Below are 27,172 nucleotides of genomic sequence, written 5' to 3' on the forward strand. Positions count from 1 at the left end.
TCTCTGCACCTCCTCTCAGCTCAGTCTCCCACCCAGCTTTGTATTATCTGCAGATATGGAGATCAGCCTCCCGAATGATCCGAAGTTCATCCTGCTCCAGTTCCCTAACATGGTCTATGAGTTGGGTGCATATATTATAGGTAAATTCAGCGGGGACACTGCCTGAATACATTAGTTCACTTACCCCGTTTGTACTTGTCATCAATTAATCAGTTGTAAAGTTATCTTGAATGCATTTACATAGGGCTTAATGTTAGTCCAGAAATGACGAACCAAACTGCGAAACAAAAAGAACTTTATTATTGACAATAAAAATGGAAAGTGCTGGAAACTCACAGAGTCAGGTAACATATGTGTGTGAGAAATAGAGTTCACATTTCAGATCAGCACTTTTATGACCTTATGTTGCTGTAGGATTCACCTGTAAGACATCACATCTGAGCTTTCACAAAAACAGGAAATACAGTGAGTGGCTGATTTGAAGTGGAATTGACTAGTAGGAGTGGAATTGGGTGTAAACCAAACTTATCATCAGCTTCAACACAAACATAACAAGAGTAAGAGAGCAAATATTTGCCCCTCTTATTTGTTAAGTGACAGACATTGCAAAAGATTTGTTATTAATTGTTTAGTTTCCAGTGTTTAAGCTCCAACTGCTATAATACGAGAGATTATTACCTTAATTGGTAAGTATACACAGTAATTGTTAGAAAATTATTCATTTCTCCATTACCAACCACTTCCTTAAGTTTTTCTCTCTGTACAAGTAGTTATTATTCTTGTTCTGAGCAAGAACACAGTTGGATTCCATCCAATCCTCCTCATTCCTGAAGGCATTGAGACTTGGCCAAGTTATATTGGCATTTGTATGCTTCAGTATCTCATATAAATATCAATTTTCCTCTTGACAGAGGATTTTGACAAATTATGGAACCAGAGCAAAGTTGAGCATAATCCTATCTATACCTACGTTCTTACCCACGCATAATTTCCAATGGAGATAACTTTGTGTAACATTGAATAAATGTAATCCTTGCTAAAGTCCGAATGTTGATTGCTGAGTCCAACCATCACTGATCTGTTTGAGATTAGCAACCCCAGTTCAGAAATTAAAGTGGAAATGTCTTGATTTGTGTGGTTGAGTTACTCATTGGGTAAAAAAAGCCATTGACCTAGCCTAGCAACAGGAACTCAAACTAAATGTTATAGTCCCATTTCCTAGCTCAGGGACATTGAAACCAGTTGCAATTGGTCTCCAGTGCCAAGGTCAGCTAACTTAGCAAAAGGATCTCTCTTATTTATTTGGTTCAACAACAAACTAATTTTTGATATATGTGACAACCATTTGAGTCCAGGAAAAAGAGAAGAACAATACTTAAACAAAACTTAAAACAATACTTAAACAGATTTCATATGTATTTCACTGTATGTTCCCTTTTTAAATGAAATCCTTTTTTTTAACAGCTAACTGGCTTGTTATTGAAGACGTCGATACAATGGTTTGTGGAAATGGAACTGGTACTGGGTAAGCACCTTCTGACTATTACATTGAACTTGTTAATATTAAACAATAAAGCAAGCTCTTTATTAAGTAAACAACAAATTTCATCTTACCCTGCCAGTCCTAAGAGGCTGAACTGAAGTGTTTATAATATTTGTGATATATTTTTCCTTCCAGCCATTTTTAATTAATATTGCCTACTTACAGCTGTCTAACATTGCCAAATGATTCTCCTCCCTCAGCTCATCTGCTGCTGAAATTTTTATTCATGCCTTTGTTAGCTCTGAAATTGACAATTCCAATACACTTGGGTTAAGGATAGAAACATAGAAAATAGGAGCAGGAGTAGGCCATTTGGACCTTCAATCCTACTCTGTTATTCAACATAATCATGGCTGGGCAGGCAACATCGAGGAGCAGGAGAATCAACGTTTTGGGCAAAAGCCCTTCATCAAGAATGATACTGGGAGCCTAGAGGGTAGTGAGATAAATGGTGGGTGGTGGGGGTAGGTAGCTGAGAGTGCATCGGTAAATGGAGTTGGGGGTAATGGTGCCAGGTTAGAGCGGAGGTTGGAGCGGACAGGTGGGAAGAATGATGGGTAGGTAGGACAGGTCATGAGGGCAGGGCTGTGTTGTAAGGTTGGATTTGGGATAAGGTGGGAGATGGAAAATTAGGAAACAGGCGAAATCCACATTGATGCATGTGGTTGGAGGGTCCCAAGCAGAAGATGAGGCGTTTTTCCTCCAGGTGTTGGGTGGTTTGGGAATGGTGATGGAGGAAGCTCAGGACCTGCATGTCCTTGGAAGAGTGGGAGGGAGAGTTGAAGAGTTCAGCCATGGGTGGTGGAATCAGTTGGTACAGGTGTCCTGGAGATGTTTTCTGAAGCGCTCTGTGAGTAAGTAGCCTGTTCCTTGACTCTTTGATTCATGTAGTCTGAAGAACTCTCTCTAACTCCTTCTTGAAAACGTTCAGTATTTTGGTCACAATTAGTGTAGTGAGCACAGAACATGCTCACCATATTCTGAGTAAAAACAAATTCTCCTCATCAGCCTAGCTCATATCCTTAGAATGTGACCCTTGGTTCTGGAATAGAGAACTTCCTTCCTGCATTTACTCTGCCTAATCCTATTATAATTTTGAAGACTGCTATGAGATCCCTCTCTCACTCTTCTAAACTCCAGTGAGTATAAGCCAAACCGATGGGTCAGTCCTTCCATCCAAGGATTTAGGAAATCCAAAACAGGAAATGTTGGAGGAACTCAACAGGTTTGGCAGCATCTGTGGCAAAAAAGCAGAGTTGACATTTCAACTCTTGTGACCCTTCTTCAGAACTGCTAGTAGCAAGAGAAAGGTGATACATATGCTGAAGACAGGTGCTGGGGGAAGGGAAGGGAGAGGGGTTAAGGGAGTGAGAGGGTAGACGAAACTACAGCCAAGAAAGTGAGAACTATAGTTAAGGAAACAAAGTGAAGATAATAGTCTGCCAAGGAGAAAGGAAAGCTGATGATGCGGACCATAATTAGGTCAAAGTATGGCTGTGCTGAAAGTATCTAAAGTCATGATAGGGCTTGGGTTGTTGGGTGGGTGAAGGACACTGAACAGTTGTTCAAGTTCTAAAATGATTGAACTGAATATTGAGTCCTGAAAATGAGATATTGTTCTTTCAGCTTGAGATGAGCCTTGCTTGAGTACTGCAGCAGGCCCGAGACAGAAATGTTGGCCAGATCCCCTGGTATTGTGTTGAAATGGCAAGGAACAGAAAGTTAGCGATCATTTGCTTATGTTGGAACATTAAATCTGCTTTCTCTCCACAGATGCTGCCAGACCTGCTGAGTTTCTCCAGCAATTTATGCCCAGGTGTGTCACAAAAAACAGGACAATACAAACTTGTCAATTACCAGTCTATTCTCAATCATTAGTAAAGTGACTGACAACATTGCGAAAGTGAGGACTGCAGATGATGGAGATTAGAGTCGAGAGTGTGGTGCTGGAAAGGCACAGTAGGTCAGGCAGCATCCGAGGAGCAGGAAAATTGACGTTTCGGGCAAAAGCCCTTTATCATGAATGAGGCTGGGAGCCTCGGGGGTGGAGAGTGCAATAGGTGAATGGAGGTGGGGGTAATGGTGATAGGTCGGAGAGAAGAGTGGAGTGGATAGGTGGGAAGGTGGGACAGGTCATGAGGGAGGTGCTGAGCTGGAAAGTTGGAACTGAGATAAGATGGGGGGAGGGGAAATGAGGAAACTAGTGAAATCCACCACGGTGATTGACAACATTTTCAGTAGTGCTTTCAAGTAGCATTTACTCAACAGTGATCTTCTCCCTGATGCTCAGTTTAAATCCCACCAGGCCCATTCAGCTCCTGATCTCGATTCAGCTTTGGTCCAAATATGGACAAAAGAATTTAGAAGGGAAGTGAGAATGACTGCCTTTGACACCATGCCAGCACTAACTAACCAGTCAATTATGGCTAACAGAAGAGAAAATGCTTATGGTGTTGAAGGTCAATCATCTCAGTTGTAGAACATCACTGCAGGAGTTTCTCAGGATAGTGTCCTCATCCCAACCATTTTCAGTTGCTTCATCAACAACCCTCCCTCCATCATAATTCAGAAGTATGGTTGTTCTATGATGATTGCACAATGTTCAGTACAATTCATAACTTTTCAGAGACTGAAACAGCCAATGTCCAAATGCAGCATGATCTAGACAACATGCATAGTTAGGCTAAGGAATGTTTAAAGCATTCATGCTGCAGCAGTGCCAGGCAATGACCATCTCCAACAAGACAGAATCACCCCTTCATATTTAGTAGTTATCATCACTGAATCTCCACTATCAATATTCTAGGGGCTACCATAGAGCATGGAGTGGGAGAATGGTCTAGTGGTATTATTGTTGGACTGTTGATTCAGAGTTTAGTGTAATGCTCTACGACCCAGGTTCAAAGCCCATCACAGCAGGTTGTGGAGTATGAAATCTTTTAACAATCTGAAATTAAGACTCAAATGATGACCATGAATCCATTGTTGGTTGTAGGAAAAATACATCTGTTTCATTAATGTCCTTTAGAGAGGAATACCACCGTCCTTACCTGGCCTGGCCTACATGTGACTCCAGACTCACAACAATGTGACTGAATCTTAAGTGACTTCTATGGATGGACAATAAATGCTGGCCTAGCCAGTGATGCCCCCATCCGATGAATGAAAAAAAAGAAACCTTCAAGGTGCAAGAATTCCAAAAATCTCAGTTGTGGTTGAGAAAGAAAGTTAAGGATTGTACACTGCTAAATGAAAAAGCTTATAACGTCGACAGAAATGGTAATATTTCTAAGGTTTGGGAAGTTTTTTTAGCAGAAGACCAAGACACTGATAAGGAAAGAAAGAATAAAAATTGAATGCAATCTTGCAAAATTTGTTGTTTTCATGATATTTCGATGATAAGGTAGTTAGGAAGTTTGTGAATGATGCACAATTTGGTTATGTGCTAGATATTGAAGAAGAAAGCTGTAGATTTCAAAAGGATATCAATGGACTGTTGAAAAGGGCAGAAAATTGAATCAAGGAGTTCAATCTAGAGAAGAATGAGGTTATATATTTGAAATATTCAAATGGAGCAAGAGACTGTAGGATAAATGCTATGAGATTGAGAAATGTAGAGGAAAACGAACATTGAAGCTCATGTCCATAATCACTGAAGGTGATATACAATTGATAATGTAGTTAAGAAGGCACACAAGATACTTTATTAGGCAAGACTTAGAAAGTAAAAGCAGGGAAGTGATGCTGGAACTGCTGAACCAGTGCAGCTCTGGTGCTGCATGTAGGTCTAATTGCTGGATTACAGAAAGGATGTGATCACATAAAAGGTGCAAAGGAGCTTTATGAGAAGATTGCTAACCAAAGGCTGGGAGGGCAGGGTGCTGTGATTCTTGAACACACTGTCAGGAAGGACAGACAGGCAGAAACTCACATTACACTTAAAAAGTACTTCGATATTCATTTAATATACCATACCTTTCAATGGTTCAGATCAAATCCTAAATAGTGAGATTAAGCTGGATAATTCTAGATCTGAGGACAGTCTTTGACTTTCTTTATCAGCGCCAATCTGTAAAGAACTCAAACTCTTTGTATGGAATCAAACCCCATGTTAAAAGACTGAGCACTTGTTATGAGTGTTACTTGCCATTCGTTGTCTCAGACTTAAATGTTGCCTAGGTCTTGCTGAAGGCAGGTACACATAGCTTCCTCAACCAGAGCCTGTCATGGTAACTTGGTACAGAAGGTGAAGTCATATGGGATTCGCTGACAGGAATTGGTAAGGTGGATACAGAAATGACTTGGTCATAGAAGACAGAGAGTAATGGTGGAAGGGTGTTTTTTTCCAAATGGAGATCTGTGACTGGGTCTTTTAACATGAGTTTGTTTCGCAGGGACCCATGTTGCTTGTAATATATATAGAAACTATTTGGAAGAGAATATAGATGGCCTGATTAGTAAGTTCGCAAACATTTCAAAGGTTGGGGGAGCTGCTGATAGTGAGAAGGACTGCTAGAGAATACAGAAAGATATAGATCAGCTGGAGACTTGGGCAGAGAAAAGGCAGATGGAATGTAAGAGAGAAGTATACATTAAATGGCAGAACCTTTAGAAGCATGAACATTCAAAGGGATTTAGTGTATGGGTCCACAGTTCCTTGAAAGTGGCAATGCAAGTGAATAAGATGGTCAAGAAGGCATATGGCATACGAGCCTTCATTGCTAAGGACATATTGTATAAAAACCTCCCAGTCATGTTCCACCTATGTCGAACTTTAGATAGACCGCATTTGGAATATTCACACAATTCTGGTTGCCACACTATCAGAAATATGTGGAGGTTTTGGAGAGGATACAGAAAAAGTTTACCAGGATGTTATCTGGTTTGGAGGATATTAGATATGAGGAGAGATTGGAAAAATTAGGTTTATTTTCTCTTGAATGTCAGAGGCTGAGGGGCAATCCGTTAGAGGTTTACAAAACTATACAAGGCATAGATTGAATGGATAATCAAAGTCGTTTTTTTCCCAGGTAGCAATGTTAATTACAAGGGGACATAAGTTTAAGGTAAAAGAAGGTAATTTTAAAGAAGATGTATAAGGCAAATTTTCGCACAGATGGTAATAAGTGCCTGGAATGCACAGCCAGAGAAGGTGGTAGAAGCAGATACAATACCAATGTATAAGAGGCATCTTGACAGATAAATGAATAAACAGGGAATGGAGAGATACAGACTATGTAGAAGTGATAGGTTTTTAGTTTAGAATGGTGTCATATGTCAGTGCGAACTTGGTGGGCGAAAGGGCCTGTACCTATGCTATATTATTCTTTGTTCTAACTTGTGAATGGAACTAACTCAGTAATGGACTAATTGGATAGGCCACACTCTGAATTCTATTATTCTGTACGAGTGTATAACCTAGATGTAGTGCAATGCTGAGGAATCAATTTATTGCTGGAGATGCCAACTATTTGACAGAGCTACAATGAACTCTTTAGTTTGTAAAAAAGTTGAATTGATGCACCAATATAAGAAATAAATGATATGAATTTAAATTCCTGTCAGCTGAGTAAAGGGCTTACAGTGGTTTTCTAGCTGGAGTAAAAATATCACAATGGTTGCCACCAATTTTACAAATTCTTAAATCAATGGGCAAACATGACATCAAGGCAAAACTATGTATTACCACTTTACAGGAGATGCCCCACAAACTTTACATGTCTCCCTGGCATAGGATTCAATCCAAACAATGGATATACAAATTTTGATAATATTGGATGGGCATTAATCACAGCTTTTCAACTCATCACACTGGACTACTGGGAAAACACGTATAACTTGGTATGTACTCGAATGTGGAATCTACTTTAATTTATTTGTAAAGTACATTTGTTCTATGTATATACAATATCAGTCATGTTTAATCTGGTGCAATAAGCCCAATATATGTTTCTTGTTACCTCTTGCCATACTCTTATTGTTTGCTTCACAATTTCTGAATATTGCAGATCACTTAAGCAATGAAAATATAAGTAATTAAATTAAATAATAATTGAGTTTGATTTATTGTTTGCTCTTCAAGAAAGTTTAAATATGCAATACAGATTTCTTTACAAGACAGGAGACAAGTATGTGCTAAGCACAGTTTGCCTTTTTACACTTGACATTTTAGCTCAAGAGGACCCTAAAGTTAAGCTTTTATTTACTTCTGTGGACCTTATGAGCTGTTCACCAATCACCTGGGCCTTTACTGGTCTGGACTTCTCCCTTCTTTTAAATGCCCATTGCACCAATCTCCAAAGTGCCTTTATCAGATCCTGGCTAGCATCAGGCCTCTCAACATTGTGTCCACCTGAACACCTTCTTCTACACACAGCCTGCAGGGATTTGATAATGCTGTTTAGCCTTTCATATTGACCAGATCACATATCCGTACTATTGGATAGCTGGCTAGCTCATTTTGTCAATCAACCACCAAAATTTAGAATCACACTGTGCCTCAGATTGAACCAGGAGAACCTGTGAAACCAACTGCTGGTTCGGTCAACAAAAAGATAGCCCGTACGTCCAGCATTCAGGACACGCTCAGTTCCTGCTAAAAGATTACTATCACAGCTCTGATGGCAGATTCAAATCCAGCCAGGAATTGATATACAAAAATATATAATAACACTGCTGCCAATCTGTAATCAATCTCTTAGATCATCCAAAAGCCAAGCCACAGAAGGAAGTTTATTTACCAACGTGATGTGCCATGAATATAATGTGCATAACATTATTCACTCTGTAGAACAGATATAACCACTCCCAATGTTTTTTTTTTGTTCAAAGAACAACGTGCAGCCATCACACAACAGTTGGGAAATCCCAAGAACAATTGTGCAGGGGTGATGGTGCAATCATCTGTGGTAAAACCCCAGTTTGTGCCAATTATTTTTTGTCCATTATTTATGTTGACATTGAAGAATTCACTTTCCTCTAACTCATTTCAGGTACTACGTGCCAGTGGAGCCTTTTACATTATCTTCTTTATAGTAGTCGTCATGTTTGGTGCTCACTACATCGTAAATTTGGTGCTAGCAGTCGTGGCAGCTTCCTATGAAAAGGAAGCCAAAAGAAAACAAGAACTAAAGGAAGAAGAGGAACGGATTTTGGAGTTACGGCGACAGAAAGCACTGCTGGTATGTCTCAGAAAAGATGAAAATTAAATGAAACAAAATTTATGTGGAACCTTTCATGAAGTAAAACATTCCAAGGCAGTTCACAAACATTTTGGTTTGGATTCACCTCCCCAGTATGCTAATAGAGTGAGGGGAGCTGGGCCTGGGAATAAGGCCTTGGTCTGACACCACTATTAGTTCAACAGTTTCCTCCTTCAGACTCCAGTACCCATTGCTATGATATCTGCTTCTCCCACCTCCCCTGGCAACACATTCCATGTAAAAAGTGAGGTCTGCAGATGCTGGAGATCAGAGCTGAAAATGTGTTGCTGGTTAAAGCACAGCAGGTTAGGCAGCATCCAAGGAACAGGAACATTCCTGATGAAGGGCTCTGGCCCGAAACGTCGAATTTCCTGTTCCTTGGATGCTGCCTAACCTGCTGTGCTTTAACCAGCAACACATTTTCAACACATTCCACGTAACCTACCAGCTCTATGTAAAACATTTTTCTTGACAAATCCTTTAAACTTTCCCCTCTCACCTCAAACATATGCCCTCTAATAACTAATATTTCCATCCTGGGGAAAAGAGTTTGACTATCCACCCTACCCATGCCTTTCATAACTCCACTTAGTTTTATCAGGTATGTCAAGAAATGTCATATAGAACCAAGTACTACTCATTCAGTTCTGAGGAAGATTCACTTGACCTAGAATGCTAACTCTGATTTCTCTCCACATATGCTTCTAGACCTGTTGATTTTTTTTCCAGCAAATTCAGTTTCTATTTCTGATTTACAGAATCCATAGTTCTTTCAGTTTTTAATACCCATTCATCATTATTTGCCTTCAGTGAATAGGAAGAGGTGTTCATAATTTTGTTTAATGACTCATAGGCTGGCCAACGTGTATTGTCCATCCCAAGCTGCCCTTGAGAAGGAGGTGGTGAACTGCCTTCTTGAACCCTTGCAGTCCATGTTCTGTAGGTAGACCCACAATGCCATTAGGGACAATGAAAGAACGGCAATATGGTGAATGGCTTGGAGGGGAATTTGAAGGTGATGACGTTCGCATGTAGCAGTTGCCCTTGTCTTTCTAGATGGAAGTGGTTGTGCATTTGGAAGGAGCTGCCTAAGGATCTTTGGTGAATTTCTGCAGTGCTTCTTGTAGTTAATACACACTGCTGCAACTGCGTGTCAGTGGTGGAGGGAGTGGATGTTTATGGATGTGATGCCAATCAAGCAGGTTGCTTTGTCCTGAATGGTGTCACAATTTTTGTGTATTGTTGAAGCTGCATCCATCCAGGCAAGTGGGGAGTATTCCCTCGCACTCCTGACCTGTGCCTTCTAGGTGGTGGACAGGCTTTGGGGAGTGAGGAGCTAGGAATTCTGCAGCAAGTAACTCACCTCCTGTTTCCCCAGTCTATCCACTACCTACATGGTACATCTCCACTTGCCTGAATGAGTACAGCTCCAATAACACCCAAGAATCATCAGGATAGAGCAACCCGCTTGATTGGCACCTCATCCACAAATATTCATTCACTCCATCATTGACGCTGACTGGCAACATTGTGTATTATCTACAAGATGCACTGCAGAGATTCACCAAAGCTCCTTCGACAGCAACTTCCAAACCCATAACGCTACTACAGAGAAGGGCAAGGGTAGTACATACATGGGAACAACATTGCCTATAAATTCCTCTCCAAGCCACTCACTATTCCTGACTTTGAACTATATAGCCATTCTTTCAGTGTTGTTGGGTCAAAATCCTCAATGTCTCTCCCTAATATCATTGTGGGCATACCTAGATCAAATGATTACAGCAATTCAAGAAGGCAGCTCACCACCAAATTATGTTTTCCATCCATTTGAAACTGAAAGAGTACAGCTGTCAGTCCTGTAGAAGATCATTTGCAGAATGATAAAAGCTAGCTCAGGTCATCGTGAGCTGTTTTCAGGTTTCGTAGCCTTCAGTTGTGAAAATTCAGATCTGGTTTTGGGTTGAACTTCACAGCCTCCCAGTTCCTGAGGAAAGATCGCCAGACCCGAAACATTACCTTTGATTTCTCTTCACAAGTGCTATCAGACCTGCTGTGGTTTTCCAGCAATTTTGTTTTTGTTCCCAGTTCCCTTCCTCTGCAAATAAAAGTAAATCAGGACAAGCTACTGTGATACTGTGATTGAGAGTGAACAACTCTGGTTCTGGAACACAAGTTTCAGTGACTTTTCTCTCTACCCATTATGGGTTGCATTCAGTTTTCCTGGGACCTTGAATTCTTTACTAACCGGCTCACACGGTTTTATGTTTAGTAGCTCAAGGGAACTACTCTCAAATTATTCTCAAACTATTCCCATGATTCAAAGTGCCCTCACCTGTTGCACCTGTTCCTAACTTAAACTGTATCTTGCTTGCCTCAGCTGGGATATCAACACTCCTAACTTCCTCTTGAATCCTGGATCTCTAAAACAAAAGGCATCTCAGTATTATGCTTATCTTCTATTTCCTGAATTTTGCCATCTTTTGAGGATATCTCTATTTGCTATTTCTGTCATAGCAGCAACATACAGCTTGGAAGTGACCTTTCTTCTTGCTGGTACATTTGTTGTATTGGAGGCTTTTTTTTCCCTAGCACAGTGATAACAATTAATGGGGGGAGTTGCTGGACCCCTCCCTTCCTCCACTGCTATGGTATAGCTACCTCTCCACTTTTCAACTGAATATGCTCCACATGATCGATTTTGTAATGGTGCTCCGTGTCACCCCAACTCACCAATCGATATTGCCTCCTGACCTCAGCTTGTCTGTTCAATTGAATTGCTTTTGTTAATGCTAAGTCATCTCTTGACTGTAAGGGGTCAGACAAGATCTGATCTATGATGCCACAACAATTCTGTCCCTGATTATTCTTCCTTTAGCATTTATACTTACAGTTCTCTGCAGGTCTGTACACATCATTGATGACAACATTGATATCTTTCCCATGTCAATCAGTATGCTTTCTTAAATTTAACCTACTCAAAATTGTTATTTTCCTCACAGATTGAAGTAGGCATCAAGTGTTTTTTTATATAACTTTCACTTTGTTCATGCTGTAATTAACTAGGAAATCATGTATACAGCCATGCAGTGCATAAAGTGGTATCCTGCCCTGGTAACTGCTTGGTTTCACACTGAGGTCAATTCCTGGCATGACAGGACTACCTTACGCTGAAAGACTGAAGCGACTGGGCTTGTATACCCTTGAGTTTAGAAGACTGAGAGGGGATCTGATTGAGACATATAAGATTATTAAAGGATTGGACACTCTGGAGGCAGGAAACATGTTTCCGCTGATGGGTGAGTGCCGAACCAGAGGACACAGATTAAAAATACGCGGTAGACCATTTTAGGACAGAGATGAGGAGAAACCTCTTCACCCAAAGAGTGGTGGCTGTGTGGAATGCTCTGCCCCAGAGGGCAGTGGAGGTCCTGTCTCTGGATTCATTTAAGAAAGAGTTGGATAGAGCTCTAAAGGATAGTAGAATCAAGGGTTATGGAGTTAAGGCAGGAACAGGATACTGTTTAAGGATGATCAGCCATGATCATTTTGAATGGTCATGCAGGCTCGAAGGCCTACTCCTGCACCTATTGTCTATTGTCTATTGAGGTCACTGCGGGACATTCAAAATCTGAGTATGGCACCAACTTCCAGAAGTGGAAGTCAACAAATCTACACACAGAACAGTATGTGTAGACCCTCTATGTGACTGCACAGCCATGTGGCCCAACAGTTTAGAGGGAAACATTGTCTCTGATCTGCTTGAATCTCATCAGTTACGACAGAGATTTATCTGCGCTATTCTTTCATTGGTGATAGTGTGGACTACAGATGCTGGAAAGTCAGAGTTGATAAAATGTGGAGCTGGAAAAAGCACAGCAGGTCAGGCAGCATCAGAAGTGCAGGAAAGTCAATGTTTTGGGCAGGACCTTTCCTCAGGACTGGAGAGGGGGAAGGGGGCTGAGAAATAAATAGGGAAAGGGGGGGGACTGGGGGAAAGGTAGGTGGGATGGTAATAGATGTTTGCAGGTAGGAGGTGATTGTGATTGGTCAGTGGGAAGGGTGGAGCAGATAGATGAGAAGGAAGATGGACAGGTTAGGACAGATCAAGGGGATGGGGTGGAGTGGGAGGGCTAGACTGAGGATGATGTTGGGGAGTGGGGAGATTTGGAAACTGGTAAATTCTATGTTGAGGCCATATGGTTGTGAGCTACTGAGGCAGAAGGTTCTTACTTCAGTTTGCACGTGGCCTTATTTTGATGGTGGTGGAGGCTTGGGATGGACGTGTCACTCAGGGAGGGGGTGTTCAAGTAGCTGCCAACTGGAAGAGAGCTGGTTGGAACGTGTGGGTCATAAATTTTCTTTCATTGAATAACACCTATAATAGCATGGACTCATTGTGGAGCAGAATAATATTTAGTCTCCTGGGGTCAGGAAAATATTAATTTTAAGAAATAAAGAATTAAAAATTAAGAATATTTCTTCATAACTGACAAATGGAGTAGTGGAGGCTGCCATAATTAGAACAATTAAAAGGCACCTGGATGGGTCCATGAATAGGAAGGATTTGGATGGATATGGGTCAAATGTTGGCATATGAGACTAGATTAATTTAGGATATTTGGTTGGCATGGACAAGTTGGATGGAAGGATCAGTTTCCTGTACAATTCCAAGACTCTATAACTTGACCATTCCTGTAGCTTCATCTTGGCACAAGGCTGCAAGAGTGAGCAAGATCATGTGACATTGCATCACTTCAGATGATGTGAAGAAATGTGTTTCTTTAGCATTTACACACATGTTACAACATGGTGGTGAACACTTCTGTTAATGAAACCAAACACCCAGAAAAGCTCACCTCACCTTGTAATCTTTCAGCTGAAGATCTCCCTGGATGGCCTTCGGTCTTTTGTTGCAAAGATGTTTCATATAGAAAGATACCTTTGATAGAAAGTGTTTTGCTAGCAGATACTCTGATGATGGCAGTTGGTCACTCTCTCTGGCTAACCCTCCAAAATGCCGGCTTCTTTTATACCCCAAACATCAGATCGTTTTATTAGTTTAATCTTGTCAAAACATTAAATTTGATTTGGTTTTAGTATCTTGGGGCATAATTTAAACAGATTGGTTAAATTCAAACTGTTGTGAAAACATAGCAACCAAATTCAGGTTATTTGTTTCACAGCCAAAGGTTACATATTTTCAATTTTCCAGTATACTCTGAGACCGCTCATCAGTCACATGACGGGTGCTTGCATTTACACTTTCTTGAAGGTATAGTACACACCTTCAACTTCATAACACACATGTACTTCACCCCTTCCACAACCGTAGTCAGCAGTATTCCTGCTGCCTGCTCAAAAGCATGGCAAAAGTAAACTTGATTGGTCCATCATCTCACAATGTTATCAATACAGCAGTAAATTGTACAGTGTCCCTGCTAGTCACTAGGAAGTTGAATAACAATTTAATTATTTCAGGAATGCAATAAACTTAAAATATGATCCTCTTAAAGGGAGAAACAGAAGTAGATATATCTATGAAAGGCATTCATTGCATTGATTTTGATTCATATTTTCAACAACTATAAATTGTGTCCACAAGGTGGCAGTGGATGAGCAATCATTTTACTTTTTGTTCACTTAACGATATTACTTGCATTGACAAAGCATCTTTAACATTGTAAAACATCACAAGGTTTTACACAGGAACATTATCAAATAAAATTTTGGAATCAAACTACATTAGAAGAAAATACTTGGTTAGTGCAACATGTTTTAATGAGTGTCTGAGGGGAGGAAAGCCAGGTCAGGAAATGAGGGAATTCTAGAGATAGGATGGTAGCAGCTGGATGACAGTAGTGGAATGAAGATCAGAGGTGGTCAAAAAGGCCAGCACTGGAGGAGCACAGAGGTCTGAGATTTCTCTTCTGGCTGGAAGAATTTACAGAGGTGGGGACTGGGAGAAGAGAGGCTGCAGAAGGATTTGTTTACAGCAAAGAAAGAGGCAATTCAGCCCATTGTGTCTCAGCTGGTCTTCGGAAGGTGCAATTCACTTAGTCCCATTCTCCTACCTTTTCCCTATGATGCTGCACTTTTCTCTTTTCAATTCCTTTTTCAGTTCCTTTCTTGAAAGCTCCAATTGACTTGCTTCTAACACACTCTCAAGTAATGTGTTCCAAATTCTGACTACTCTTCATATGAAAATAACATTTCATTTCGTCAATTGTTCCTTTTGTCAATTTATTTAAATCTATTTCCTCTAGTTCTTAATCCTTTCATGTTGCTTTATTCATTTGTGGGATTTCGGCAACATCGGCATTGAATGCCCATCCTAAAATGACCTGGAGAAGTTGGTGCAGAGCTACATTCTGAAAGTTCTACTGTCACTAGGGAGTCAGAATACTCACAGAGCTATTAAGAAACAAAATGAAGAACTTTAACCCAGCATCGGTGATGTACTTCCAAAGCAGGATGATGTATCTTGAAGACGAATTTGCAAGTGGTGGTGTTTCCACGTATCTGCTGTCTTATCCTTGGAAGTTGTAGGATACATGTGCTGTCGGAAAAGCTTTGGTGGATTTCTGCATTAAATTTTGTAGATGGTACACATTGTTGTGACTGCCTCAATGTGGAGGGAATGGTTATGGTAATTGGATAAGACGTGCTCATTAAGTGGGCTCCTTTGTCCAGAATGGTGTCAATCTTCTTGAGTATTTTTGGAGCCGCACTCATTCAGACAATTCCATCATATCCCGACTTGCATTTTGTAGGTGATGGACTGAGATTGAGGAGACAGGAAATGGGTTACCTGCTGCAAAACTCCTAGTCTCTGACCTGCTCTTGAACCACAGGATACATTTGCTGGTTCAGTCAAAGTTCTGGTCAATGGTAAACCTTAGATGTTCGTAGTGAAATGTTCAGGGATGATGATGCCATTAGTTATATTCTCCCTTGTTGAATATCTTCATTGCCTAGCACTTGGATAGCACAAATGTTATCAACCCGAGCCTCGATGTTTTCTGGATCTCACTTTATTTAATCATAGACTCAGTGTCTGAGGCATTGTGAGTAAAAATAAATATTGAAATCATAAGTGAACATTCTCAATTCTGAGGAGACAGTGAGGTCTGCAGATGCTGGAGATCAGAGTTGAGAGTATGTTGCAGGAAAAGCACAGTAGGTCAGGCAGCATCCAAGGAGCAGGGGAATCAATGTTTCGGGCCAGACCCCTGATGAGGGGCTCTGGCCCGAAATGTCTATTTTCCTGCTTCTCGGATGCTGCCTGACCTGCTGTGCTTTTCCAGCACACACTCTTGCCATCCTCAATTCCAATCCTATGATGGTCATGATGAAGCAGCTTAAGAAGGCTAGGCCTAAAACATTGCCCTGATAAACTCTTCCAGTGATATCCTTGGATGAAAATGATTGACTTCAGCAACCACAATGATCTTATTTTTTGCCAGCGATGACTGCATCCAGCAGAGTATTTTCCATTTGTTTCCCATTGACACCAGTTTTGTTAGGGCTGTTTGATGCAAATTTCAGTCAAATTCTGCATTGATATTAAGGGTAGTTATTCTAACCTCACCTCACAAATTCAGCTGTATGATCAAAGTTTTGATCAAATGAGGTCAGGAGCCTAAACTCAACATCAGTGATCACATATCAGAACAAAGCTCCTCTCAACCTTCCCTTCTCTAAGGAAAACAGCTATAAGGAAAGCTTCTATTTTTTAAAGTTTCATAAGAGAGGGTTTCAATGATAGTATGCAATGAACATCATGGGGCAATGGTCATATTCTATATTGTTGGAGATGGTCACTGCCTGACATTTGTGTGGTGTTAATGTTACTTGCCACTTGTTCGCCCAAGATTGGATATTGTCCAGTTCTTGTAACATTTGGAAATGGACTGCTTCAGTATCTGAGGAGTCACAATGGTGCTGAACATTGTGCAGTCATTGACAAATATCCCCACTTATGAAGGAAGGAAGGTCATTGATGAAGCAGCTGAAGGTGGTTGGGCCGAGGACACTACTCTGAGGAACTCCAGCAGAGATGCCCTGGAGCTGACATTATCGCTATCTAACCATCTTAACCATTTTCCTTTCTTCCTGAAATGACTGCAGCTAGCAGAGATTTTTTCCAACAATTTCCATTGACTTCAGTTTCTTTTTTAGATTACTTACAGTGTGGAAACAGGCCCTTCGGTCCAACAAGTCCACACCGACCCGCCAAAGCGCAACCCACCCATACCCCAACATTTACCCCTTACCTAACACTACGGGCAATTTAGTATGGCCAATTCACCTGACCCGCACATCTTTGGACTTTGGGAGGAAACCCACGCAGACACGGGGAGAACGTGCAAACTCCATACAGGCAGTCGCCTGAGTCGGGAATTGAACCCGGGTCTCAGGCGCTGTGAGGCAGCAGTGCTAACCACTGTGCCAAGGAGTCTTTGACAACATACCTAGTTAAGTGTGATGTTAAGAGCAGTGACTCTCACTAACTCTGCATTTCAGCTCTTTGTCCATGTTTTAACCAAAATGCAAAGTCCCAAGCCATGAGGGCTAGCTTTTTGACTAGCCACCTGGCCATCTATATTTCTGTTTGCAGAGTTTATGGCCCTGTTCTAGAAGAGTTGCTGGGCTATCACCTGGAATTATGGATGGTAATAGAATCAGAGAGTTATACAACACGGAAACAAACCCTTCGGTCCAACTTGCCTGCAGATATCCTCAACTCTTGGCCAAAACCCTGCAATGAAAGCCCCAAAAGAATTATTTCCATAATATCTTTCTGTGACAACAGATGTAATTATAAGTACAAAATTTAACTGTTTACCATTCTGAATTCCATTGGTGCCTGCTTGGGGTTGAATAAGCCTGGCAAAATGCTCCTACTTAGATCTACCTCAATGTCTGATGGAAGGAATTGGTCATGGTGGCAGCTGTGAGTTTGACAATGCTGTCCTGTAAAGTGAGGGCATTAGGCTTGTGTTTGATGCAGCCACTGCCATATGCAAAGGCAGTGCCTCAGTAAACTTTTGAATGACAGTTTGCTGGACAGCATGCATGCATCCTTGAGCATGTAGATCCACAACCATGTCTGGGCCTGCATGACACCAAGCATGGATCTCTTAACCTCTTCTCAGCTTCCACTGCAGCAGCCAGACTTTGGATTTTCTGGTGCTCACCGAGGGCCTGCATCTGCTCCTAGATTGTAAAATGCAATGCTGATTGAATCATAGAATCAATGTGGAAACAGGCCCTTCTGCTCAACAGGTCCACATCCACCCTCCAAAGAGTCACCAACCAGACCCATTCCCATATTACTCTACATTTATCCTTGACTAATGTACCTCACCTACACATCCCTGAACACTATGGACAATTTCGCATAGCCAATTCACCAAACCTGCACATGCTTGGACAGTGGGAGGAAACCAGAGCACCCAGAGGAAACCCACGGGGAGAATGTGCAAACTCCAAACAGACAGTCACCCAAGGCTGGAATGAAACTTGGGTTCCTGGCGCTGTGAGGCAGTAGTGATAACCACTGAGCTACTGTGCCACCCCAAAACCAAAACTGCACTGAAAACAAAACTTCTATAAACCATAACTTCTATAGTTTGATGCTGGTTTTGCACCATTTTATTACTTGTATTGACTAACGTAAGGTATAACACTGTCTTTCAAAAATAAATTATGTTTGCTGAATTATTTTCTAGCGTGCAAAAGAAAGTGCTCTTAGTCCAAGGGAAAGGTTTCGTCAGTGTGGAAAAAAGCTAACTCGGGGTTTTTCTATGGATTCTGTAATGTCCTGGGCAACAGAAATTTCCCAGCTCGGTGAGTTTACATTCAAATATTGACTTGATTTTTATTTGTATTTGTCCCACTTGCACTGCTATACTCATAATAACTTTCAGCCCTTTACACATTGGTTCAATCACTTTTGTCTTGACATTGAAACTACTTAAGTTTGGTCATAATAATGTTGGAAGTTTCTGAATTTTAAATAGGGTTCTATTACTGATCAAAAATTAGCAAAGCTATTTCACTCTGGGAATAATTGAAATACAGAAACATATTTTAAAATGACAGCAAGTTGCTCAATATTTCCAGAAATCCCAAAGACAATATTAACTTGGATTAGATCACTTACAGCGTGGAAACACGCCCTTCGGCCCAACAAGTCCACACACACCCGCCGAAGCACAACCCATCCAGACCCATTCCCCTACATTTACCCCTTCACCTAACACTACGGGCAATTTAACTTGGCCAATTCACCTAACCTGCACATTTTTGGACTGTGGGAGGAAACCGGGACATCCAGAGGAAACCCACGCAGACGTGGGGAAAATGTGCAAACTCCACACAGTCGCCAGAGGCGACTTGCTGTTATCAATGGTGGTAATGTTGGACTGCAAGCTAATATTATGTCATAACATCTTATGAAATTAAATTCAATAGCCTGGAATTTGCAGTCAGCACCAAAACAATGGTTTTTAATGAATTTCACTAGAATTCACAATATGGGATTGTATCATCTCTTAAAGCAACCTGTCACATTAAAGAATTCTCTCACACAAACAACAACAGAGACAGAAATTGCTGGAAAAGCTCAGTAGATCTGGCAGCACCTGCAAAAAGAAATCAGAATTAATGTTTCAGAACCAGTGACCCTTATCCAGTTGTGAGATCTGATTTATAGCGCCTGCAGTTCTTTTGGTTTTTAAAGAATTCTCATAAACTGGCAAACAGGAAATGGATAACACTAATCTCAAATTAGTTTTTGAGCAGTGAGTGCAGCTCCAACAAACCTTTAGAAACTCAATACCTTTCAGGACAATGCAGTCCGTTTGTTTAGCACCCCATCCATTGACTTAATTACGAATGCACATTGACAGCTGTGTGTCTAATGTACAAGATACACAGCGGTAACCCACCAAGACCTCTTTAACAGAGCCTTCGAAACCCATGACCTAAACCACCAAAAAGAACAAGGATTGCAGATGCATAATACCCTCCTCAGGGGTATTGTGAGTCAACCTACAGCACATGGACCACAGTGGTTCAAGAAAACAGCTCAACTCTTACCAATGGTAACTAGGGACAGGCAATAAATGCTGGCCAGCAGTGATTCCCATGTCTCACAAGTCAATAAAAAGAATGCATAAGGACATAATGACCAGAAAGAAACCCCAAGCCACAACTATATCACTGTTATTGCATTGCTACTGAATCAAAATTATGGAACTCACTTCCTATCAGCACTGATAAAAGAGAAGTGCTCTGAAAGTTTGTGATTTCAAACAAACCTGTTGGACTATAACCTGGTGTGGTGTGAATTCTGACTTTGAACATGCCAGCCCAACACTAGCACTTCGACATCACAACAGCACTGTAGGTGCTGATCATATGGATTGCAGCACAAAATCATACTCTTCCTTTTTACAGTATAACTGTTGGTTTTCCCATTTAATTGGCATTCTCGCAAATTGTCCTGATGAATGCAAGATGAAAAGATTTTACAAAATATGTCCTTTTACAGCAATAGTCAAGTTCTGTACGATGGAAAGAGTATTAATGTAAGTTCACTTCGATGAAATTAACATTCTGAATCCAATAAGTCAGTACACATCTGTTGGCTCACTGTTGATCATGTATATTGTAGCTTTAGTTTAAATGAATGCTGCTCAAGTACAAAACTGCTGACAAGAGATCAACTTGAAAAATTATTTCTTTTTCTCCATACAAATACTGCCAGACCTATTAAATACATCCAGCACTTCTTGATTTTATTTCACTGTATATTTCATTTATTTAATTAAAAACATTGACTCTGAGTGCTAGGACAGGGCTATTTATTTCATTTTCAAATACTTTATATGTTATCTGCAGATGAAGAAGAAGAAAATGATAAACAAAAGAACTCACGGTGTTATGCTTTCAAAAAAAGATTGAAGCGAAAGTTTTGCTCTTGGACCTGTTGCCCAGCATTTTTAACACTGCAGGAATATTTAGTGATCCTTGTTTCACACCCACTTTTTGAAGGGGTGATTACTATCTGCATCCTAATAAATACTCTTTTGCTGTCGATAGACTACCATCAAGCACCTTATTCTCATGCCCTAGAAAGTGGAAACACTGTAAGTATTGTGCAATAAGCCCATAATAAAAGCAAGGTATGTAACTTATCCATAATATTCAATGAAATAAAATTTCAAAGAAGCACACCAGAATGCCTGTAGATTTCTATAGCTGCTTTGGCTAAATCTACCGGAATGGTCAAAATTAGATGAGGACCCAGATACATAGAATTCCTGATGAGCTATTGAAGAAAAAGCCGCTGCACATCCCATCAATAGTCATAGTCAAAAAGGATATTCCTCCTTCAGGCACTTCTGCCTTCTAGTTTCTCAGTGAGATCCAGCATGTGATCAGTGGAGATCGACATTGTCAGACTGATCATACTGCTGGTCTGAGGAGCTGATATGGGGCTCAATTCAGGTTCAGGGCTGAGATTAGGACCTGAAGCCCGAGTGAATAAAGAAAGGCAGGAACTCCTTTTTTGTAATGAGGAACCTGCACTGAGGTAAATCCCATCATACATTTGAAAAACCAATATTTTTCAGTTCAGAATTCATGATCAAATCAAGATGACTTTTAACTTTAAAGCTGGTGTGGAGTCATATTTCTTCTGATATAGACTGAGAAAAAAAATTAGGCGAAAGTGAAGACTGCAGATGCTAGAGATTAGAGTCGAAAGTGTGGTGCTGGAAAAGCACAGCCGGTCAGGCAGCATCCAAAGAGCAGGAAAATCGACGTTTTGGGCAAAAGCCCTTCATCAGGAATGAGGCTGGGTGCTTCAGGGATAGAGAGATAAATGGGAGGGCAGTGGGGCTGGTGGAGAAGGTAGCTGAGAGTGCAATAGGTGGATGGAGGTGGGGTAAAGGTGAGAGGTCAGAGGGGAGGGTGGAGTGGATAAGTGGGAAGGAAGATGGACAGGTGGGCCAGGTCATGAGGGCAGTGCTGAGCCGGAAGATTGGAACTGGGATAAGATGAGGAGAGGGGAAATGAGGAAACTAGTGAAATCCACATTGATGTTATGGGTTCGGACGGTCCCAAGGTGAAAGATCAGGTGTTCTTTCTCCAGGCATCGAGTTATAAGGGAGTGGAAATGGAGGAGGCCCAGGACTTGCATGTCCTTGGTGGTGTTGAAGTGTTTGGCCACGGGGCGATGGGGTTGGTTGGTGTGGGTGCTCTGTAAGTAGGTGTCCAGTCTCCCCAATGTAGAGAAGATGACATCGGGAACAACGTATACAGCGAAGTTGATGAACTGTTCAACCTCCTCATGGGAGCATGAGATGGCACTGGTGCAGTCATCAATGTAGCGAAGGAAAAGGTGGGGGATGGTGCCAGTGTAACTGCAGAAGATAGACTATTCCACGTAGCTGCAAAATGACAGGTATAGCTGGGGCCCATGTGGGTGCCCATGGCTACCCCTTTTGTCTGAGGAAGTGGGAGGATTCAAAGGAGAATTTGTTGAGGGTTAGGACCAGTTTAGTCATACGAATTAGAGTGTCAGTGGAAGGTTACTGGTGTGGACATAGGTAAAGTAAAAAATCGGAGGGCTTGGACGCCCTGGTCATGGCAGATGGAGATGTATAGAATCTTGATTTCCATGGTGAATATGAGGCGTTGAGGGCCGGGGAACGGAAGTCTTCATTAATGGGCCTGATCTCATAAACTGACACCTTACTATGTGTTGCACCAGACATTTATCTGCATCCTTTGGTTCAAAAATCTTGTTTTCATAACCTACTAGAACTGGTAAGTTGTAAGTGGTGCTGTGAGGGTGAGCCTGAGAGCATCTGCAATCTTAATGAACATGGGATTGATATTTTTTGCCTGTTATAAATAGGAATTAAGGAGTTTTTAAAACAGAGATACAGAATGTTAATTAGAGAAGCAATAAGAGGGCAAAATATTAGATTATGGAAAAAAGTAAAGATTGAAAGAAAAAGTAAGGAAAATAATCTAAAAATAATATAATTAAAATCTTCAAGAACAATTTTGCACCTAAAGAAATGAGGATTCACAACTATATATGATTGATTTCTGTAACAGAAATAGACTGGTTCAGCATTAATAACTATTACTTTATTCAAAAAAGTATAAACTGTTAATTCCAGATGTAATGTTCCTCATTAATGGGTAAATCAGCATGTTGCTAAATGTAACGAGGAACCTTAGGATGAGATGCCATTTGTGTGAAGCATTGTAATTAATCCACAAGTTACAACTCTAAGTGAACTTAATATCCTGAACTACCTGGCTGATTTGTGCATTGATGACAACATTTCTAACATTCTGTTATTTCTACATCAAGATGTGGACAATTGATTTGGGATGGAGGTTCACTGCAGAAAACAAAAAGCATAAGCAAGTACTAACATGTCAATGTATTTCATCAAAGAGAAATTATACAGGAATTACTCAAGTTTTTAAAAGCACAGAGCTCAAAATTGGAATGCATATTGCCACTGCAGATAATGTCACAGAATTGAGAAGTTGTGACTCTTTTTGCTTTTGCCATGTCTGCCTTGTACTGTACTGCATGCTGGGAAGGGTGCTCAGCTATTGAAGGAAGCCTCTGAACTAGTGCTGTAATGACATCACTCGGTTCCACTGATGCTTTGATGGTTTATTTTCAAACTTGAAGCAAGGTCCCGTTAGACCACAACTGCAAAACTATGAGAAAATGAGTCTGGGGTAGCAAGAAAGATGTCCATCATTACACCATCTACCTTTTGCATACCATGCCAGACAGACTTGATGAAAGTGAGCTGGGAGTTGGGAAGAAAGTTAAGCTGAAAATGTACTGTTACCCTCTCTCAGTGATACCTGTGGATAACAGGGCTCAGGAGATATGGACAGGCTTGTCCTTTACCTGCTATGTTTGATAGTTTTATAGTATATGCCACCATGTCCTGAAAGAGAGAAAGAAGAACATCAGTTATGTTTGTTTGATGTGCCTATCCCATCTGACTAGCTGGATGTAAATGGCACTAGGCATGAGGCTGGTATCAAGGAATGATTGTGACGTTAAGGTGAAATATCTGGATTTTAGGTGTGATTCTTCGGTGTAAGGAACTGCTATTGGGTGAGTGATAGGGATGAGCAATGGTGAGTTTTATAGTGTGCTGGGCAGTAACTGTCAGAAGAAGGTGCATCCACTGACTTTCAGCATCCGGGTGAGGTCCTCAGATTCATTATGGTTCTGCTACAAAGTCCTTGACTCCAGTCTCTGGACAAAAATAACTAATGTGGGGGAGACTATACCTGAGTCAGACATAGACCAAGTGTGGCAGCAAATTTGGTTCGGGTGGGAACCGTGCCCAGAAGATAAGAAGTGCTTTAATTCCTGTTTATTGTCACAAGTAAAATGTGTAAAGTATTGTTCACATTTTTCAATTTTAGGAAGGTTTATTATTAATTGTAAGATTTATTAGTGTTGACAAGGGTTCTTTTATCAGTAGCAAGGTTGACTAATAAATAAAGGGTTGTTTCAGCCCACGGATGTATGTCTTTTGCTATTTGGAACATCAAGGCATTTCCCATGTTCTAGATAATCATTTCTGCAAGAAATGTTTAATCCTTCCTGGACACAGAAGAGATATCAGAGATTGAACCGCATCTGGTGTACATAGCTTCACCAGAGCTATCAGAACATGCCGTGTGTTTAGGAAGCCAATAGTGTAGACCCCATGCTCAGACCAACATTACAATTCACTGAATGAAAAAGTAGCAGGTAACTGGTGCAGGAAGATCATGAATTGCAAACACCTCCCCAAATACAGCATGGATTCATTAACTTACTATATTTGTAGTCACATATCAATAATCTGTGACATATTGTAAGATATTATCATTGAATAATTTAATAGCATATTTATTTCGCTGTTAAACTCTTGCTAGTAGTGCAAAAAGAATTGCTGAAAACTATTAGCTACAATGTACCCAATTTCTTAAAGCGTCACCAAAATAGCAATGTAATTAATTTCATATGAACATACATCACACACAGTATTCATTATGATTATCATTTTATTAAAAGATGTTTGACACTTTAGCCTCTGTTGCATTTCTTAGTTTTATGTTTGTTGCTGACTCTCCATAACTGTTTCTTGTTTAATACAGGTTTTGTCAATTATTTTTATAATAGAAGCTATTCTGAAGGTGACTGCACTAAATCCCATGCCCTATGTGAGAAATGGATGGAATGCATTTGATTTTATTATTGTTCTGCTGACTTGTTTAGAATGGATACTCTCCACAGTAAATATTCCAACACTTAAACTTTCCATGATACGATCACTGAGAATGGTAAGTACAACTTTTGACTCCATGAAAAGTTCACACATTTGCTTTTCTACATTTGCAGTCCATATGTGACTGTATTGAAAATGTTATAATATTGATCTGTGTGTACATTTTAAAAATATACTCTTTTTTTGTGTTTGAGTATCTATATCTATGCATGAATGAAAATTATATTGATCGCATCATGCAACCCAGATTTCGTTGACAAACCTCATGTAAGAAGCAATTTCTTGACCTCTTAAAGCCTTTTTCTTCTACGTTGGTTGCAACCAAACTGTCAAACCTTCCCAGATGCCCATTATTTCAGGGAAACAGCAAAACTCTCCATGGTATTGTGTGTCTACCTACAGCAAATGGACAGCAGCAGTTCAAGAAGACAGCTCACCACCACCTTCTCAAGGGCAACTAGCAATAGGCTATAAATGCTGGCCTGATGGTTCCTGGTGAAGGGCTCTGGCCAGAAACACCGATTTTCCTGCTCCATGGATGCTGCCTGACCTGCTTTTCCAGCAACACATTCTCAATTATAAATTTTGGCCAGCCAGCGATGCTCACATCCATGAGTGAATGTCAAGGCAGCAAAATTTTCCAACCTACATTTTGTGGCCTTTAGCGTGTTTTTAATGTTGATTTGGCCATTTTAAAATTGTTGTAAATTGCTGCTGCTGAGCGTTGCTAGTGGAGTGACTAGTGTCTGTGGATGTGGTGGAAGAAAAGTGAATTGTTTTGCCGTGGATGATGTCAGGTTTCTTGAATATTGTTGGAGCTGCACTCATTAGGAAAGTAGGTGTGCTCCATCTTATGTCTTGTAGCTGTGGATCACTCCCACTGCATCACACACTGCAAGAGCTTCCCTTTGATCCTTCTGAACCAGAAGACATGAACCAACTTTCAATAAGAATGTTTTCAGGAGTTGATGAGATCCCATCTGCAATATTCAAGTACAGAGCAACTAACGTGGTTAGGAAACTCATCAGTGTCCTTTGTTGAATTTTTGCCGCATGGCTACAAGGAGATCTCTATAACCAAGGTCTAAAAATGGAAAAGGGGCATCTGTAATAGTCATTGTGGAACATCAACATGAGGAATATGTCTTACAAGGATTATTATTATTTAGGTCGTCACTCACCTCTACGTATCAAAATCATAAAATGGCCTCCATGCAGGCCAGCAAACAGTAGACATGATCTCCACAGAACATCAAATTCATTAAAAGAATGTATATAAAATAAAGACCTTGATATGTAGTTCATTGAACTGACCAAAGCCCCCTGTAAACCTGGAAACTGTGTGACTCTGGTTCTATCTATTATACACTTCCAGCCAAGCTCTGGCAGCCAGACAAAGATTTAAACACAAAGGTGCATATTCATTTCAAGAGGTTCGGCAACCTCTTCAAATTGTAAAGTCTCGTGGCTTGCAGCAAGGTTACCCCAGTGAGCCCTTGTTCATGAATGATAGCACTTTTATAGCACATACTCTGGAGGAAATTCAATTTCTTGTTGATCACTTTGCCCAAGCCTCAGAATACTTTGGCTTTAAAATAAGTCTGAGGAAGACAGCAATCTTGTCTTAATCTTCCCCTGAGCATGTACTCAAAGATCCCACAGTTACTATCAACCTCATGCTCCTCTGCTCAGTAAAGAGGTTTTGAAATCTTGGGAGTATCATCTCAAAAAACACAATACTGGATGCTGCAATCAATCACTTGCAGACTTTGGAACAAGAATGGAGCTTGTTTCAAAACAAAGATCAAAGTCTACCAAGCAGTGATTCTTACATCATATCACTCCCATATGTTTCCAAGAGTAGAGCAACCTACGCGCATCAAAGTGTTGGCTTTGAGACTATGCTGATTGGAGGTCAGTTTTACTGGGTCAGTCAGAAGGATTTCTGTCTCCCAAAGACAGTACTTTGTAGCCAGCTGAGCACAGGAACAAAGGATGCCCAACACTTAGAGTAAAGAAACCTGAAAGCCAATCTTTGCGTTTTCAAGCTGCATCTGAATAGATGGAAAGAAACAACACTGGAC

General features: G+C 40.7%; 1 protein-coding gene across 1 annotated transcript in view; it reads left to right on the forward strand.

Annotated features, from left to right (window-relative positions):
- Positions 1 to 27,172, forward strand: part of LOC132833419 (sodium channel protein 60E-like) — a 175,939-nt gene that overhangs the window by 23,716 nt on the left and 125,051 nt on the right. Inside the window, exons 7-10 of the mRNA XM_060852087.1 lie at positions 1,465 to 1,525; positions 7,240 to 7,384; positions 8,536 to 8,724; positions 24,958 to 25,143. Coding sequence (XP_060708070.1) covers positions 1,465 to 1,525; positions 7,240 to 7,384; positions 8,536 to 8,724; positions 24,958 to 25,143 — 581 coding nt within the window. The remainder of the gene's footprint in view (positions 1 to 1,464; positions 1,526 to 7,239; positions 7,385 to 8,535; positions 8,725 to 24,957; positions 25,144 to 27,172) is intronic.

This window comes from Hemiscyllium ocellatum, chromosome 1 (assembly GCF_020745735.1).
Source record: "Hemiscyllium ocellatum isolate sHemOce1 chromosome 1, sHemOce1.pat.X.cur, whole genome shotgun sequence".
Classification (NCBI taxonomy): Eukaryota; Metazoa; Chordata; class Chondrichthyes; order Orectolobiformes; family Hemiscylliidae; genus Hemiscyllium; species Hemiscyllium ocellatum.